This window comes from Giraffa tippelskirchi, chromosome 2 (genome assembly GCF_054371585.1).
Source record: "Giraffa tippelskirchi isolate mGirTip1 chromosome 2, T2T-mGirTip1v1.2.pri, whole genome shotgun sequence".
Lineage (NCBI taxonomy): Eukaryota > Metazoa > Chordata > Mammalia > Artiodactyla > Giraffidae > Giraffa > Giraffa tippelskirchi.
The window spans coordinates 84714892-84732426 of record NC_137276.1 but is presented as its reverse complement, the minus strand read 5'-3'; the positions used below and the strand labels follow the sequence as shown (position 1 = coordinate 84732426).

Genomic DNA, 17535 nt, shown 5'->3' with positions numbered 1-17535 from the left:
GGGGTTATGGTATGGAAGTAAGAGCAAAATGGCTACCCTCTCTTATAATTTGAAGCTTTCTTGCCTGTGAAATAACCATGGAATTGTTTTAATTTTTACTTTAATTTTGTATTTTTCCAAACATATGCAAAAATTAAGAGAATAATATGAAGAACTTACATGTGCCCAAAATCTCAGCTTTACCAGTGATCAACTCAAGGCCAATCTTGTTTCATCTATACTCTTACCCACTCTAATCCCCATCATCAGTGAGCCTCCTGACTCATGTCATTTCATTTATAAATAACTGAGTATGTGTCTCTGAAAGATAAGTACTCTTTTTTCTTCTAACACAGCCACAATACAATGATCATCGGTAAAAATTATTTATATCCTAATATAACATGAAATTGTAAAAAATAAGATGGCAGTAAACTTTTATGCTATGAATATAATTATTTTGTTTAGAAAAACACATAAATATATAAAAGATCAAAACATTCACCTTATAAAGCAATCCCGCTTTTAAATGCAAAGCCAATAATTAGTTAAAATGAATTGTATCCTAATTTCCAAGCTTGAGCCTTATAAGTCCCATGAACTGTAGCGTGGCCTCAGCATTTTTTTTTATAATAACTGACATTTATAGAGTTCTTATTATATACTCTCACTGTTCCTATTTTATAGATGATAAAACTGAAGCATAGAGAATTTAAGTAACTAGTCCAAGGTCATTCAGCCAAGTAAAAGCCAATGCTGCACTCAAACACGGACCCATTAATTTTGAAGTCCTTGCTTTTAAAAACAATAAAACATCATCTCCTGTCATCATCTTCATCACCATCATCATCATCACCATTATCACCATCATCATCTACTAAGAATGAGATCATAAGCACCAAATCTAATCTTTGTTCTTCCTGTACCATCTTTAAGGATTCCAAGTCCTATAGTTAAGTGACCTTTTGGTTAATTGTGTCTCAAGTATGACTCCAGGATCATCCAGCCATGTGCACTATTTGGTTACCATGTGAGACAACTATGCTGCCTTAGCTGGAACAAAGTTAGGATGGAAGGTGACAATTGTTACAGTAAGTTCACCTGTAGGAACTTAGAGATAAGACAATCCCCATCTTGAGTCCTGTTTCTTCCTTCAGGATTTTTGTCTTTTCCAGGCTTTAATGCACGTTGTCTAATTCTCTTAGTTTGACTATTTATCTGGAAAAGTGTAGGGCAATGGGAAGGAAGTCCAGCTCTCTGTGACTCTCACTATGTGAGTTCACCCAGAAATCCTATCACATTCGCACTCCACACAGGCAAGCACAACCAAGAAAGCGCAGCATTATTAGGATGAACCAAAACACTTGTTCATAAAATAGTGCAGAGCTAAAGAACATTGTTACAGGTCTTATCCAGGAGGAAAGTCCTTAATCTTGGAAGTTAAAAAATGCCCCTACTGAAAAGGAAGAGAATTCCAGCAAAATTTTGAGTTGAACTTACCTTCATGCTCCTTATAGTAAGTCATTCCATGTGCATGAAATGTATAAGGCCTAGAGGCAAAGTTTTTCAGATGTACATAAACTTTATCTCCAGTTTCAGCTTTGATAATAGGGCCTAAAAACCCTAACCAGACAGGTTTTTCTATAACAGTCCTGAAGTTTTCATCTGTGTACTGAAGATACACAGCCTTCTTGTAAACGCTTCCAATTCTATTGGGGCCATTTTGAAGATAGATATTGGAATGTTCCCTGCAAAGGAAAAGAAGACAACCTCATTAGAAGCCATCATTTCCAGGGATAACATTATAATGAAAGAGAAATGAATGACCATATCATATTAAATGCTTGCTGTTGTTGTAAGGATGCCTCCAAAACATTAAGAGGAGAGCTGGCATTTAGCCACGTTATTTTAATAATGCAAGGTGTCCTGCATTAGCTATATGGCAGACAACCATGTGTGAATACTCCACAAAAATATACATCTTACCAGAGTACTTCGTACAAGATTTTAATGTTAAAGCACAGAGACCTTATGGCATAGAATATAAAATTTAAGTGAAATGTAAAATAAAGCTAAGACATTTCTCACTTCTTGTGTACCTCTTTCAGTCATGAAGAAAACTTGAGTTTACAAGCGATCAATCTGGATGTGTGAGATGTCAAATTGTGTGTATGTATTTTTTTTTCCTAAGGCAAAACTAATAATGCTAAGGTAATGCTATTGTTTTAATTTCTTTTAGCAAAACTAAATCAAAGCTGGAATTGATGCATGTAATGTATATGGGTTTTTTAATTACTTTTGATTTCAAATTACCCCTGTGGTTTTTTTAATCCCTTGCTAGCACAAGTACTTGAACATTGAAAGTTTATATTCTGGTTAGTGGCTGGTTAATAGTTGCTTAAAACTTTCCTGAAAATATTAGCAAAGTGAATAGTAGCCAGGAAAAAAAAAAAAAAAAGAGAAGAAAAGAAAGGAAAAGAAAGAAATTGAGCTTGATATTCAAACTTTTGAACTAATTCTTAAGTTATTGTCTTTAACGGAAGCCGGGATAGGTCAGTGAGATCTATCTGTGGGCAATGGCTTCTAGCCGTTCAGGAGAATCCACTTAAAACCTGGACTTTGGCAGCCCCTCCACACTTGAGGTCTCCTCCACCAGAATAAAAATTGCTAACGTTATGGCTGATGATCTAGGGTTTATGTTTGTGTGTGTGTGTGTGTGTGTGTTGCCTGCTTTGATCTCAGTGACTTTTGGTGCCTTGCTATTTTCCACTCAACCCTTGTGAGGCTGTATAACCTGACTAAGGAACAAATTTAGGCTTGTTTTCTCAGTGGTAAGCTCATCGGAAAGAGTGAGGGATATTTTTCCTTTTTATTTTTTTTTTAAGATGAGAGCAGAGCTTGTGTGGGAGCTCTGATCTTTGTCTGTTGCAGAGTTTAAAGGCCTGTTTTTATTTTTTAAATCTAAGGCTCTGGCCTAATGTTTCTTAAATTTTCACATGCGTAGGCATCTACTGAGGACCTTGATAAATGCAAGTTCCTAGGCTCCAGCCCCATTGATTCTGCTTCTATGCTGCTGGGGTGGAGTTCAGGCATCTGCATTTACTAACAAATAACCCCTCTGTGTTCTGATCCTTCTCTGTGCTCATGGGCAACCTGAGAAGAGGAGGCTCCAGGTGCAGGGGGAGAAAGCTGCCCAATCCCAGAGGCAGTGGGATTCCTGGATGCCCTGAGACACAAAGGTATCAGGTTCTGGTCATGGCCAAATCTCTCCTGGCATGGTGGCATGGAGGTACCAGATTGAGCTTGAGTGAGGGGACCAGTGAGAAGGGTCTCTGGGCTGCATTTGGGCAGCAGGAACAGATATTGAAAATAGCAGAGCCCCGTGCTCTGGATTGACCAGAGAGCTTCTACAATGAGCACCTTATAGTTGTCATCCTGGATTGTTTAAGCCCTGGGATTCTGAACTTGTTCACTGAAAAATGAGTGAGATGGGAGTCCCTTTCCCCTATCGTGGTGGGAGAAGGGCAAACTGGAAGTTAGAAAAATAAAGTGGCATCTTTTATAACCAATACGGCAAATCCATGCTTAAGCCGTTATTCGTCATATTTGTTTTCATTTTCTAATTGTTGCAATTTCCATTTTGTTAAAACAAACCAAAAAAAAAAAAAAAATCAAGCAAAACTCTGAGAGACTTTGAGCACATTAAAATACATGAAAAAACAATGAGAAGGGATGTGACTTCTTTCCCCTAAATTGCCACATTAGTGCAGACAGGAGTAATCTTAATGAATAGGTGTTGTAACAACAGCAAAATTCCAAAGCACTGAAGGCCACTGAGATTAAAGATAGATTCATCCAGTCCACTTTGCTGAGAGGAGGTCAGGAAGAGGGCAGTTCAGTCAGACACACAATGGCAGCTGGAAAGCTTATAGCTCAAAGATGGAATTCCTCTTGGGTCACATCAGAACCTGGGCCACTTAGTCTCACACAGACCTGCCTAAGCCTAGGGGAAAATTTTCACCAGTGTCTATGAATCTAAGAGATTTCACCTTCAATGATATTTAAATAGAGATTCTAATCTGTGTTCCACCATGCCCTGTTGATCCACATCTTGCTGTTTTATTTACTAAGTCATGTCCAACTCTTTTGCGATCCCACAGACTGTAGCCTGCCAAGCTTCTCTGTCTGTGGGATTCTCCAGGCAAGAATACTGGAGTGGGTTGCCGTTTCCTTCTTCAGGGGTTCTTCCTGACCCAGGGATAGAACCTGCATCTCCAGCATTGGCAGGTGGATTCTTTACCACTGAGCCACCAGGGAAGCCCAATCCACATTTTAAATAAAGCCAAAGTTTAAAAATAGCCTTCAAATTCTTGAGGCTTCCTTTAGATACAATGTGTATTTATATTTCCTGAATGTGCCTCTAAAGCATTAAAGAATATGTCACATTTCATCTCAATAAACTGCAGCAGACTTTGTCAAAATGCTTTCATTGCACTGAAATTCTCCTGTATTCATTGTTTCCTAAAATAGGAGGAGTATTGTCTAAGCTTTGGGATTCGTTTTGTGTATACAAAGATTTTTTTGGAGGTGGGGGTGGTGGTGGTGAAAAATACTTTAAAAATAACTGATCTGAACTTATAATCAATTCAGGAATTTTAACTTTTGGAATTTCTTGTATGCACATAGCTATGTGCAAAATATGTTTGCCATCATGTCTTTTTTTCTGAAACAAAATTAAGTCTTAAGCAAATTGGTAAATATTTCACATAATGCGATACCTCGGGGGAGGTCTATTTGTTTATGATCTGTCTCCAAAGACACATCAAAGGGTCATTAGGAAATGTCTATTTAACATCAAGAGCACAACTTTGGGGACAAAGGGTCAGTTACGGGAAGCTTGCAGGAAGTTTGCCAGTCAGATAGCCAGTCAAAGGGATCTATTATGGTTGTTCTTTGACCCGAACAAATGATTCACATTAATTGTTCTTTCTGTTGGCAATTGTGATATGGTGTCTTACTTCATTTCAATAGATATGTCCCCCTCTCAGTAATCACATCCTTCTTTTTTAGCTTCCCCAGTTCTTATAATTCTATAGTGAAAGTGAAAGTGTTAGTCGCTCATTCATGTCTGACTCTTTGTGACCCCATGGACTATAGCCCTCCAGGATCCTCTGACCATGGGATTTCCCAGGAAAAGAATACTGGCATGGATAGCCATTTCCTTCTCCAGGGGACTGAACTTGGGTCTCCTATATTGCAGGCAAATTCTTTACCATCTGAGCCACCAGGGAAGCACTATAATCCTATAGCAATTCCCCTGATTTCTGGTAGGTTCAGACCCAGAAGTGAGTTTTTAATGGTAGGGTACACAAGCTGGAATCAAGATTACCGGGAGAAATATCAATAACCTCAGATATGCAGATGACACCACCCTTATGGCAGAAAGTGAAGAAGAACTAAAGAGCCTCTTGACGAAAGTGAAAGAGGAGAGTGAAAAAGTTGGCTTAAAGCTCAACGTTCAGAAAACTAAGATCATGGCATCTGGTCCCATCACTTCATGGCAGAAAGATGGGGAAACAGTGTCAGACTTTATTTTTTTGGGCTCCAAAATCACTGCTGATGGTGATCGCAGCCATGAAATTAAAAGGTGCTTACTCCTTAGAAGGAAGGTTATGGCCAACCTAGATAGAATATTTAAAAGCAGAGACATTACTTTGCCAACAAAGGTCCGTCTAGTCAAGGCTATGGTTTTTCCAGTGATCATGTATGGATGTGAGAGTTGGACGGTGAAGAAAGCTGAGCGCCACAGAATTGATGCTTTTGAACTGTGGTGTTGGAGAGGACTCTTGAGAGTCCCTTGGACTGCAAGATGATCCAACCAGTCCATCCTAAAGGAGATCAGTCCTGGGTGTTCATTGGAAGGAATGATGTTGAAGCTGAAACTCCAATACTTTGGCCACCTCATGCGAAGAGTTGACTCATTGGAAAAGACCCTAATGCTGGGAAGGATTGGGTACAGGAGGAGAAGGGGACGATAGAGGATGAGATGGTTGGATGGCATCACCGACTTGATGGACGTGGGTTTGGGTAAACTCTGGGAGTTGGTGATGGACAGAGAGGACTGGCGTGCTGCGATTCATGGGGTTGCAGAGTCGGACACGACTGAGCGACTGAACTGAACTGAGTAAAACAATAATAATGCTGCTCCCTCCCATAAATTCAGAATGCACTCAAGGAAGTCTTGGTTTATGTTTAGACATGGTTACTAAAGTGTGGGTAATATATGTGAAAAGTCTCTGGATTCTTGGCTTCATTAATTGAGACATAGTATATTAGTTTTCTATTGCTGCATAACAAATGATCACAAAGCAGCTTAAAACAGCACCTATTTATTAATTTCACGGTTCCATGGATCAGCAATCTGGCACGGCATGACTGGATTCTCTGCTCAGGTTATCACAGCTGACATCAAGGTGTTGGCTTGGCCGAGTACTTGTCTGGAGGCTCTGTGGATAAGTCCACTGCCAAGCTCACTCAGGTTATTGGCAGAATTCAGTTCATTGTAGTTATAGGACTGAAATTCCTGCTTCTTTGCTAGCTCACAGCTGAAGACTTCTCCCAGTTCTTTAACGCCACTTGTGTTCCTTCCAAAGTGACTTCTTCCATCTCCAAGTCAGCAACAGTTTGTTGAATCCCCCTCAAACCTCTTTGAATCTCTCTGACTTCCTCCTCTTCCACTAGAGAATTCTCTGCTTTAGACCAGGCCCACCCAGGTCATGTCTCTAGTTTAAAGTCAACTGTGTCATTGAATATAACATAAATCTTGGGAGTGATATATCATCATATTCACTGGTTCTGGAATTTTAGGTTAGGATATCTTTGGAAGCAATGAAAAAAACTCTGCCTACTACACACAGGAATCACAAAGAAAAGTCAAAAAGTAACTGGTAGGCAAAGACTCGGAGAAGGCAATGGCACCCCACTCCAGTACTCTTGCCTGGAAAATCCCATGGATGGAGGAGCCTGGTGGGCTGCAGTCCATGGGGTCGCTAAGAGTCGGACACGACTGAGCGACTTCACTTTCACTTTTCACTTTCATGCATTGGAGAAGGAAATGGCAACCCACTCCAGTGTTCTTGCCTGGAGAATCCTAGGGACTGCGGAGCCTGGGGAGCTGCCGTCTATGGGGTCGCACAGAGTCGGACACGACTGAGGCAACTTAGCAGTAGCAGGCAAAGACTCAACCTGGGTTTATATAGCACACACTTGAGTGAGCTATAGGTTCTAATAGCCTGGCCTCACTAGCACAGCATGAAAATTCTATCTAGGTGTTAGCCCTCTTTTGGATATGTTCTTGGGGAAAAATAGCCACTGTGATAATAAATTGTAGCTTGAAAAGTGTGAAATGGTGTAGTTACTTCATTAGCTTCTGCACATGGACTGTCTTATGTGAAATGTTTATACCACGCCAGATTTTGCTTACTACTTTTTATTTGGCAGCCTCAGAGTATAAGTCATTATAAGTGACTTCCAGATAACTTCAGCTCATAATTTTACCTCTTTAAGAATCATTTAAAAATTTAAGACCATTTTGGAAGGGGTAAAATGAATGCCTTTGTGTAAGTTTTTTTCTTTAAAAATGTTTTGTTTGCTTCCTTATTTTTTTAAACAGCACGTACTGGGAAAAATTCAACTTCTGTTATGATAATAATAGTAAATATAAACATTTACTGAATGGTTATGGTACCCTGATCACCCAATATTGTAATACTTATGATTATATCATAGAGTGCAATGTTGTTAGTTTGTTCTCTATTTGGTCAAAATTTGGGCTTTCATTTTTTTCTTGGTCATTGAGTCTGCTTATGATGACATCTTCACTATAGTATTTCTGATTTATTTCTCAAACCTACAATGGGCTGGAAAGCTAGGTTTAACAATGTTTGTAAGAACAGTATTAAAAATCACCAAGCCTGAGTAAGAGCCTATGAAGTTAGTGTAAAAGAGTTTTGTGATAATTCTTCTGTTTAAGAAATTTTTCACTTACTTCTAGCTTCCTATAGGTCACCAGGAGAAAGAAGTAACCTAAAGAAAACTGAACTATTGTTACTTATTGCCATTATGTAGCCAACAAAATCAATACACGTTTAATTAATGTCTACCATGGGCCCAGATCACAGTATTGCATTTGCTAATTGTTTTTATATGTATGTCTTTTATTCTTGGTGGTGGTGGTAGTTTAGTCGCTGAGCTGTGCGTCATCTTGCGACCCCATGGATCGTAGCCCACCAGGCTCCTGTGACCATGAGATTTCCCAGGCAAGAATACTGGAGTGGGTTGCCATTTCCTTCTTCAGGGGATCTTTCTGACCCAGAAATCGAACCTGGGTATCCTGCACTGCAGACAGTCTCCTGAATTGTAAGCAGATTCTTTACCAATTGAGCCAGCAGGGAAGCCCTTTTTATTCTTGTGCTTAGTTGCTCAGTCATGTCTGGCTCTTTGTGACCCCATGGACCGTAGCCTGCTAGGCTCCTCTGTCCATGGGAATTCTGCAGGCAAGAATATTGGAGTGGGTTGCCATGCCCTCTTCCAGGGAATCTCCCCAACCCAGAAATTGAACCCAGGTCTCCCTCATTGCAGGTGGATTCTTTACTGTCTTAGCCACAAGGGAAGCCCTTAAATACAAATAACTTATCCCATGGACAGAGGAGGCTGGTGGGCTATAATAGTCCATGGGGTCACGAAGAGTCGGGCACTACTAAAGCAATTAACACTTTAACTTTCACTTCAACTTAGGAGCAGAAAATATATTTCACAGATCTTTAACAGTTTATTAGTGTGTCAAAGTGACAGATAAGGCACTGATAAACATAAGGAAATTACTTTCTACCTTATCCCATAGAAAAGCTATGAACAACCTAGACAGCATATTAAAAAGCAGAGACATTACTTTGCCAACAAAGGTCCATCTAGTCAAAGCTATGGTTTTTCCAGTAGTTATGTATGGATGTGAGAGTTGGACTGTAAAGAAAGCTGAGTGCCAAAGAATTGATGCTTTTGAACTGTGGTGATGGAGAAGACTCTTGAGAGTCCCTTGGACTGCAAGGAGATCCAACCAGTCCATCCTAAAGGAAATCAGTCCTGAATATGCTTGGAAGGACTGCTGCTGAAGCTGAAACTCCAATACTTTGGCCACCTGATGCAAAGAGCTGACTCATTTGAAAAGACCCTGATGCTCGGAAAGATTGAAGGCAGGAGGAGAAGGGGACGACAGAGGATGAGATGGTTGTATGGCATCACGGACTTGATGGATATGAGTTTGAGTAAACTCCGGGAGTTGGTGATGGATAGGGAAGCCTAGCATGTTGCAGTCCATGGGGTTGCAAAGAGTCAGACATGACTGAGCAACTGAACTGAATTTGCCCCACTAGAAATAAGTACTTCTGATAGAATAAAAAGAAGTGAACTCTTATTTTCCTAGTTAAAAGAATCCACACATTTTCTCCTTTCTATCTTTCAAAGTTTCCTGTTCCACTAACTGATGCATAGCTCCATAAACTGACTTTTCTTATTTCATTCTATCTTCTGATTTATTCTACAGTGTAAATCTCTCCACACTAGAAGCAAGGGGAAACTTTGACAACACAGCCTATAATTTTGTTTAGATTCCTACATACCTTTTATTCATTCATTTTCATTTATTCAAAAATATCTTAGTGTTTCCAAATTATAGGTACTAGTGATCACCAGTGAATTTAGCAGATGGAGTTTCTGCCATCTCCATACATACTTTCCTCTTCCTTGTTCCAGATCTTCAAGGTCAACAGCAGCTTAAACCTAATTCTCTGCCAAACAACCATCTTGACCTCTTTCAACCTGTTTCTCAGCCTATTTATCTGCACTCCTTTTTAGCCTTCACACGATGAGTGTCAATAATCATATCTGGTTATATCACATCATCCTTTGGCATAGTTATGTCTTACCCCCCACTATATGTTGAAATCCTAATCCCTAATGTGGGTATTAGGAGATGAGGCCTTTGGGAGGTGCTTAGGTCACGAGGGTGGGGCTCTCATGAATGAAGTAAGTACCTTCTTATAAGGCACTTCTGTAGAAGAGGCTCTGAGGACACTCTTAGTCCCTTCCACCAAGTGAAAAGGCTATGAACCCGAAAGAGAGATCTTACTAGAACATGACCATGTTGGCACCTTGAACTTCCCAGCCTCTTGAGCTGTGAGAAAGGGATTTCTGTTATTGCTAAGCTATCTTGTCTGGTGTATTTTGTTATAGAAGGCTGAATGTATTAGCAGCTGGACATTCTGCAAATCTGATGCAAAGAAGCAGCAGAAAGTTGCCACCTAAACTTATGTATACGAAAACGTTGGCATAGTATTGGCAAAATTGCTGAAGGTCTAGTCAATATTTGCTGTTCAGATATATTAAAAGATGTCACAAAGAGAGTGAGCAATGCCATCTAGAGTTTGCACAACTGTAGGCTGTTGTTGAAGCAAAAGGAGATGATGGAGCCAATGTTGTATAACCTCCCCAGCACACACAGGATACTAGGCTATTTAAAACTAAAAAAGTTCTCTTCCCTCCCTGCAAAAAAATTTTTACCAAAGCCCTTTTCTCTTCTAAATGTCTAGAATTAGAGACTTTGTTAAGGTATGGTCAGGGCAATGTGTAGCACTTGGTTGATGCGCAATAAAACTGATTGGACTTTTGACCATGAATAATGGCAGCAGGATGGGTGAGGGCATGGAGTAGGACAGTATGACAGTATTTTTTTTCCTAATGTGTTTGACCTTCTCAAAATATGTATCTAGTTTTCCTATAAAAAACGTGTATAATTTCTATTATGTTTAGTTAGGGAAAATGCTGAAGTCATACAAAATAATGGTTCTTGTGAAGCCTAAGAATATGCCATCTTCAAAAGAAGAGAACACTAGCTCAAAACTAAGCTTAAAAAAATAATTGCAGGGACCTTCCTGATGGGCCAGTGGTTAAGACTCTGTGCTCCCAATGCAGGGGGCCCAGGTTCAATCCCTGGTTAGGGAACTAGATCCCACATGCTGCAACTAAGACCTAGGAAAGTCAAATAAATGAATATTTTAAAAATATAATTGCAAAATATACTAGTTTTATTTACAAACAGTTCTTTTTAGGTCAGAAACTTTCCTCACTGATTATTACTAAATTAATAACTTAACAATTAGGTATTATCATCTATGCATTTATTTATTTTTTTTACTTTGAGAAACTTTAAACATACATAAAATTAATGAGAATAATGTATACCCATCAACAGAGTCAACATTATGAAATTTGGCATACTTTTTAAGCTATTTTTTAAAGATACAATGTCAGCAGCAAATGGTCATTGGGCTCATTTGTCACCATTAACATGCATTTTTAAGTATCAGTATTAATACATTTATCACCATTAAAATACACTTTCACCATTAAAATACATCTTTAAATGTAATGAATATGGGTTTGAGTAACAAATTTTAATTTGGTGTTAAATGTTTAATTGACATTATTAAAAGCGATGACCTTCATATAGATAATCTTCCGTTACAAAAATCTTCAAGGAGAACTTGCTTTTTTGCATGATGAACATTGCTTAAAATAAGGGACTTTTCAACTGAAACAAAGAAAACCTTAAACAAAGAAAACCTTTAAGAAAGAAAACCTTAAAGAAAACCTTTAAGTTACATAGAGTTTTTTTGCACATGAATGATGTGCCGAGCACTGTAAGAAGAGCTTTCCATGTACCCACTCTTTAAACAGCCCTATGAAGTATTCTTATTGTCTTCAACAGATTAGGATGCTGAGTCTGAGAAAGATGAATGTAATTATCTGTCTAGAGTCATCCAACAGGTATTAGGCGGAGCCATATTAAGATTGTATTTGATATATAAAATAAATGGTTTTTGGAGGATTAAAAAAGCCTTTAATTTTTACCACTAGTAATCAGAAATGGCATAGTAAACAGAAAATTTTATGCAGTCATTCTTTGGATGAAAGAATTTCTGCATAAACAGACAAAGAGACTGAACCCTGATGGGAGATGTAACAACCAGAAGGGGTAAAAAGAAACCCACCCAGTTCCTCAGGACCAAGTGGGAAGGAGTAAGGCAGCATCCCCCAAAACAAACAAAATCCCAGGAATTAGAGGTTTATTAGTGTCCAGAGTTTCAAGTCCATATTTTTCAGTTTTTGTGTATAACAAATTAAAGGAATATTTCATCTTACTGGCTTTATTTTTTAATTGATAATTTCAGTTTGGTCTGCAAAAAAGAAAAAACAATTACTTACGTGTCAACCGAAACAAGTTTCTTTTCCTCATGGTCAGAGGCATAGTTCCAAGCTGTTTCAATAATTCCAATGTAATAATGCTTATCTTTCGCCCAGGCTGAGGTACCACATAAAATTAGAAAAATACTGAGCAAGAAAATCTTCATTTTTTTTTTTTTTCCCTCTTGGAGCCCGAGAAGCAATGGAATGAGATCAGAAGCAGGCAACTTTATAAACAAGGCTTTCTTTATTTGCTTGATTGACAGAATGTTAAGTTGCATAAGACGAAATTATTTCGTTAAAGCAAATAACATTTTCCACTTTGGTTCAGTTCTCGTAAACCCAGGAAAAACCTAGTTTTCCACTGCCTGGATTCTCTGATTACAAATAAAAAGTCAACAGTTATTGTTGGAGGCACTGGAGTGTGCATAAGTCTGCGCTTCTACCATTCATTGTGTAAATTCCAGGAAGGCAGAGATCATGTCTAAATGTTCCCTTTGTTCTTCCAACAATATGCTGCAGTACAATGCCCTGCACACAGTGAACTTTTTATAAATCGGGATGAAAATTATGCAAAATGAATCAAAATAAGTGGCTCTTTACTTTGGAAAAGTGTAACGATAACCTGGTTACCTATTCAAGATACAAAACATGATATTTAACGTGCCAAATTTAAGTACCCCCAAATAAGAATTTATTTTGAAAGTTTTATTTTGTAAGCTCCAAACGTATCTGCATAGTTAATCAGATTATTGTGTATCACTATATAAAAATAACTAGCAGAGGATAATGGGAGTTGAAGACACTGTTTTAGTTACTGAAGAAATCAGAAACAAATAAACCTGTCTTGAAAGGCAAAAGTTGGCCTTAGTAAATGGACAGAGCCCTAGTTTATTTTGTTTATACATTTTTGGCTGTGCTGGTCTTCGTTGCTGCATGGGCTTTTCTCTAGTTGCAGTGAGCAGGGGCTACTCTAGTTGTGGTGCGTGGGCCTCTCACTGCAGTGGCTTTTCTCCTTGAGGAGCATAGGCTCTAGGGAGGGTGGGCTTCAGTAGTTGCGGCTCCCAGGCTCTAGAACTTAAGTTCAGTAGTTATGGCACATGGACTTAGTTGCTCCACAGTATGTGGGATCTTCCCAGACCAGAGATGGAGCCCATGCCTCCTGCATTGGCAGGTGGATTCTTTACCACTGAGCCAGCAGGGAAGCCCGAGACCTAGTTTATTAACCTGGAATTTCTCTCTTTGATGTGGACATGAATTTTGGCATAAAAGACTTTTTATTTTTTAGGTGAAGAAAATCCTGATGACAGTGCACATTTTTTGTTGATGTGAGCTTTTTCTCTAGACTACTTCAATACATTACATAAGTATTTACTGAATGGGGTTTATAGAAATAGTTGGTACAGGAGAAAGCACCCCAATGTTTGAACAATTCCCTCATTTAATAAGTATTACTGAATGAACCCCCTGTGTGCCATACACTGTTCTAAGCACTGTGGGGATACAGCAGGGAATAAAACAGACACGAATCCCTATCCTTGTCAACTTACATTCTACTGGGGAGAGACCAACAATATACAAATGAAGGGTGAAATATCTAGTACATATGAGCAGCAATGAATGAAGCTAATAAATGCCGAGGAAAATAGTAGTATGAAGATAAATGTCTGATGATACCATGTGATCCCAGGCAAGATACATACTTGACCCCAGCCTCAGTTTCCTCATCTTTAAATCAGTCTCAGAGGGCTGTTGTTCATATTACTTGAAATGATCCATGTTAGGTCACGGAGTGTAGATGTTCCTTTCACCTAGCAATAATGTTCCTAGCAATAATCTTACCTAATTATCCTGATACAGAAAATTGAGTCACCATGCCCAGAATGTCCCAAGACCTCCTTCTAGAGCCACCTTAAACGATTGCGCCCTCATGCCCACTGAGGGGACCTGAATGGTGCTAACATCTTGCCCAGACTCCACTGGCCAAACCCTGTGTCTTACAAGATGCTGTTCTTTCTAAAACTTGGTGCCCAGAAATGCTCCTTTTTTCCAAATGGTCCACACAGAGGGAACTTCTTTTAGCAGTTCATTCTCCTAGAGAGGGTGCTTTTTAATTGGCATGAAGCCCCTGTGTGAGTCAGTGTATGGCTGATGGTGTAAATGATGCCCTTTGGGAACTGTACCATTCCTGTTATCCTTCCACTGACCCTATTCAGGACTGTACCATGTGGGAAATCACTTATCTGTCATCACAGGCTTTGTGGTTAATAGGTGTTGTTTAATGATTATTAGGTCCAGGTGGCATCTATGCTCTGTTAGCTTCCAAACAGTGATGAAGACCTTCATGATGTATTCCCAGTATCCATGAGACTAGTTACACTTTCATAAATCTTGACTTAGGACTGTGCCTTCTGTCTCCAAGCACCTACCCAGATGCCCTAGGTTAATTGTAAAATTGTCCCAATAGTCCCTGGATGGTGCAGAAAGCAGCTGTGAATTCTTCTGGATCTCTCTATCTTTGTCCTCCATCCTACCCTCTGAGTAAGTTACCTTATAATAAACGAATCCACTGATTATGTGGAGCTGCCTGCCTCATTTTCTTCCTCAGATACCTTCTCAGTTCTTGGGCACTTTTTGTCCCCTCCATGCCCCAACAATTGGTGAGCCAGCCAGGAGACTGAAAATGAGACAGGAATGGGCCATGCTAGGGGAAAGCCAGGTGTGGTGGGGTAAACCTAGGCTGGCCATCTCTTCTGTGTGGGGTGACCTAGCTATGTTTATGGGACCCTTTGGGTTACTGTGTGAGTTCAGGACACCTGGAAAATGTCAAAGGGCTTCCTAGATATATTAACTGAAGTGGTGGAAAAGGGAAAGTGGATAAAAAAGAAAGTGAGCAAACTATTTTAGCTATTGCATGGCATTTGTTATATCCTAGAAGGATTAGCACAGAAAAGGAATTACAGTTCAGCAGGAAACTAGACAAGACTAAATGAGATTTTGGTGTTAGAGGGGGATGACTAGAGGGCATGTTCTGCCACTACTTTTTAAAAAATAATTTTATTGATTTATGTATTTTTGACTGTGCTGAGTCTCTGTTGCTACATGTGGACTTTCTCTAGTTGTGGCAAGAAGGGGCTACTCTCTAGTTGTGGAGTGCAGGCTCTAGGGCATGTGGGCTTTACTGGTTGCAGTGCATGGGCTCAGTAGTTGCAGCTCCTGGGCTCTAGAGCACAGGCTCAGTAATTGTGGCACCCGGCTTAGCTGCTCCATGGCAGACGGGATCTTCCTGGACCAGGGATCAAATCCATGCCTCCGGCATTGGCAGGCAGATTCTTTCCCAAAGAGCCACCAGGGAAACCCACGTTCTGCTGCTTCTGACTTCATATCAAAGAAAATAGAACAGGGAGATCATACTGAAGTTGATGGCAGGTAAGATAGCTAAAATGCAGGGCAGTAGGCTCAAAGGTGAGGTCTGTTATTTCACAGCAGAACTGGGACCTAGAGGCGTGGTCTTTGGGATAAAGACTTGTCAGAAGATGAGGACATAACTATAGAGGAGGAAAAAGAAGCACGGCGTCTGATGCAAGCTGAAACACAGGCTGCTAGGGAACCAGGAGATAATTGAGAGGAGACCCTCACAAACTCCAAAACAACAGTGCCGGAATATTCGTCTCCTGAGTTAATAGAATTAACTGTCAGGTTTAACCAAAATAGTAGAGAAGGAGTGGCAGCCTGGGGGCTCCATTCATGGGATACTTGGGGGAGATGGCATCATGTTAAATGGGCCAGAAATGTCTAAGATGTCTAAAATGACCACAGTTATAGAGCAGCCTGGCCTCTGGCAATGTTTGCTTGTGGCCAAGGTGGCCTAGCTAACTTGATTGAATTGGTACATGCAAGTATTTGTCTGGCTTAGCCAAATGAGTGAGGCATGCTGTCCCCACCCTTAGGATGGCATCTTTGCAAGATTTACAAGAAACAGTGAGGGCATCAGGAATGAAGCATGCTCTCTATGCTCCTAATTTCCAAGACCTGTTGAGGAGTTATTTGTAGCAGGTATCAAGGATAGTATCCTGCAGTCCACTCCGGGAGCTTGGTTGCTGACCTGAGATAGGGACCTTAGTTTCAGTTTTGACTGGGATGGTTAATCAACCCATTCAGACTATGGTAGCTATGACAACTGAATTAAGTGAGACTGAAAAGATCTGGCACAAGGGAAATTAACAGGTGCTGTGCTTAGTCGCTTCAGTCATGTACAACTCTTTGTGACGCCATGGACCTCAGCCCACCAGGCTCCTCTGTCCATGGGATTCTCCAGACAAGAATACTGGAGTGGGTTGCATGCCCTCCTCCAGGGGATCTTCTTAACCCAGGGATTCCATCCCCATCTCCTGCACTGCAGGTGGATTCTTTACTGTTGAGCCACCAGGGAAGCCCAAATAAACATGTAGATAAAGCCAAAGAGAAAAAAAAAAAGTGAGGAAATCAAAGGAGGCTCAACTAGAATTGCAATGGCACCCCACTCCAGTACTCTTGCCTGGAAAATCTCATGGATGGAGGAGCCTGGTAGGTTACAGTCCATGGGGTCGCTAAGAGTTGGACACGACTGAGCGACTTCACTTTCACTTTTCACTATCATGCGCTGGAGAAGGAAATGGCAACCCACTCCTGTATTGTTGCCTGGATAATCCCAGGGACAGCGGAGCCTGGTGCGCTGCCGTCCATGGGGTCGCACAGAGTCGGACACGACTGAAGCGACTTAACAGCAGCAGCAGCAGCAGCAACTAGAATTTCCCACGAACAGTTATGGCAAGACCTTGTATTAATCAGGACCCCTGAAGAGAATATAAACAACCTAATTGGGTCCTTTTAACCTTGTGGAAAGTATTATCCAAAGAAAAACAGTTTATTCTGCTGACAGCAGGAGGAAGAGGCACAAGCCTACACTCTGTCACTTTGAGAAGATGAAGAATAGGGGTTGATACTCCCGATTCTGAGGATCAGGGCTGGGGTAAAGGCTGCTCCTTGGTGTGGGCCAAAGGGCCACAGATACATTAACTGTGGAGGCCCCATGTTGAACTATTTATCAGTCTCGCACCAATAGAAAGACCACTCTGGGTTTAGAGATATCTGTGCCCAGTGCAACCAAATTTATGGGAACCCATCCAAGTTCCAAGGGGCAATATGACCCATTGATTGATATGGAGGCCGAACGGTATGGATGAAACATATGAGCTTGTATTTACAAATTGGAAG

The 17535-nt window shown here is 40.3% G+C and overlaps 1 protein-coding gene across 6 annotated transcripts in view; it reads right to left on the bottom strand.

The window, feature by feature from the left end:
- The window catches only part of LOC145539788 (ceruloplasmin), a 56053-nt gene extending 43251 nt beyond the window's left edge, over positions 1–12802 (bottom strand). For all 6 annotated transcript variants that reach the window (XR_014077955.1, XR_014077954.1, XM_081573914.1 and 3 more), the window contains exons 1-2: positions 12301–12802; positions 1480–1727 (exon numbers count right to left, since the gene is read on the bottom strand). Coding sequence is in view for 4 of the 6 variants with exons in the window: in XM_081573914.1 (XP_081430040.1) it covers positions 1480–1727; positions 12301–12560 (508 nt within the window). In the remaining 2 variants the exon portion in view is untranslated. The remainder of the gene's footprint in view (positions 1–1479; positions 1728–12300) is intronic.
- Positions 12803–17535: the final 4733 nt, after the last annotated feature.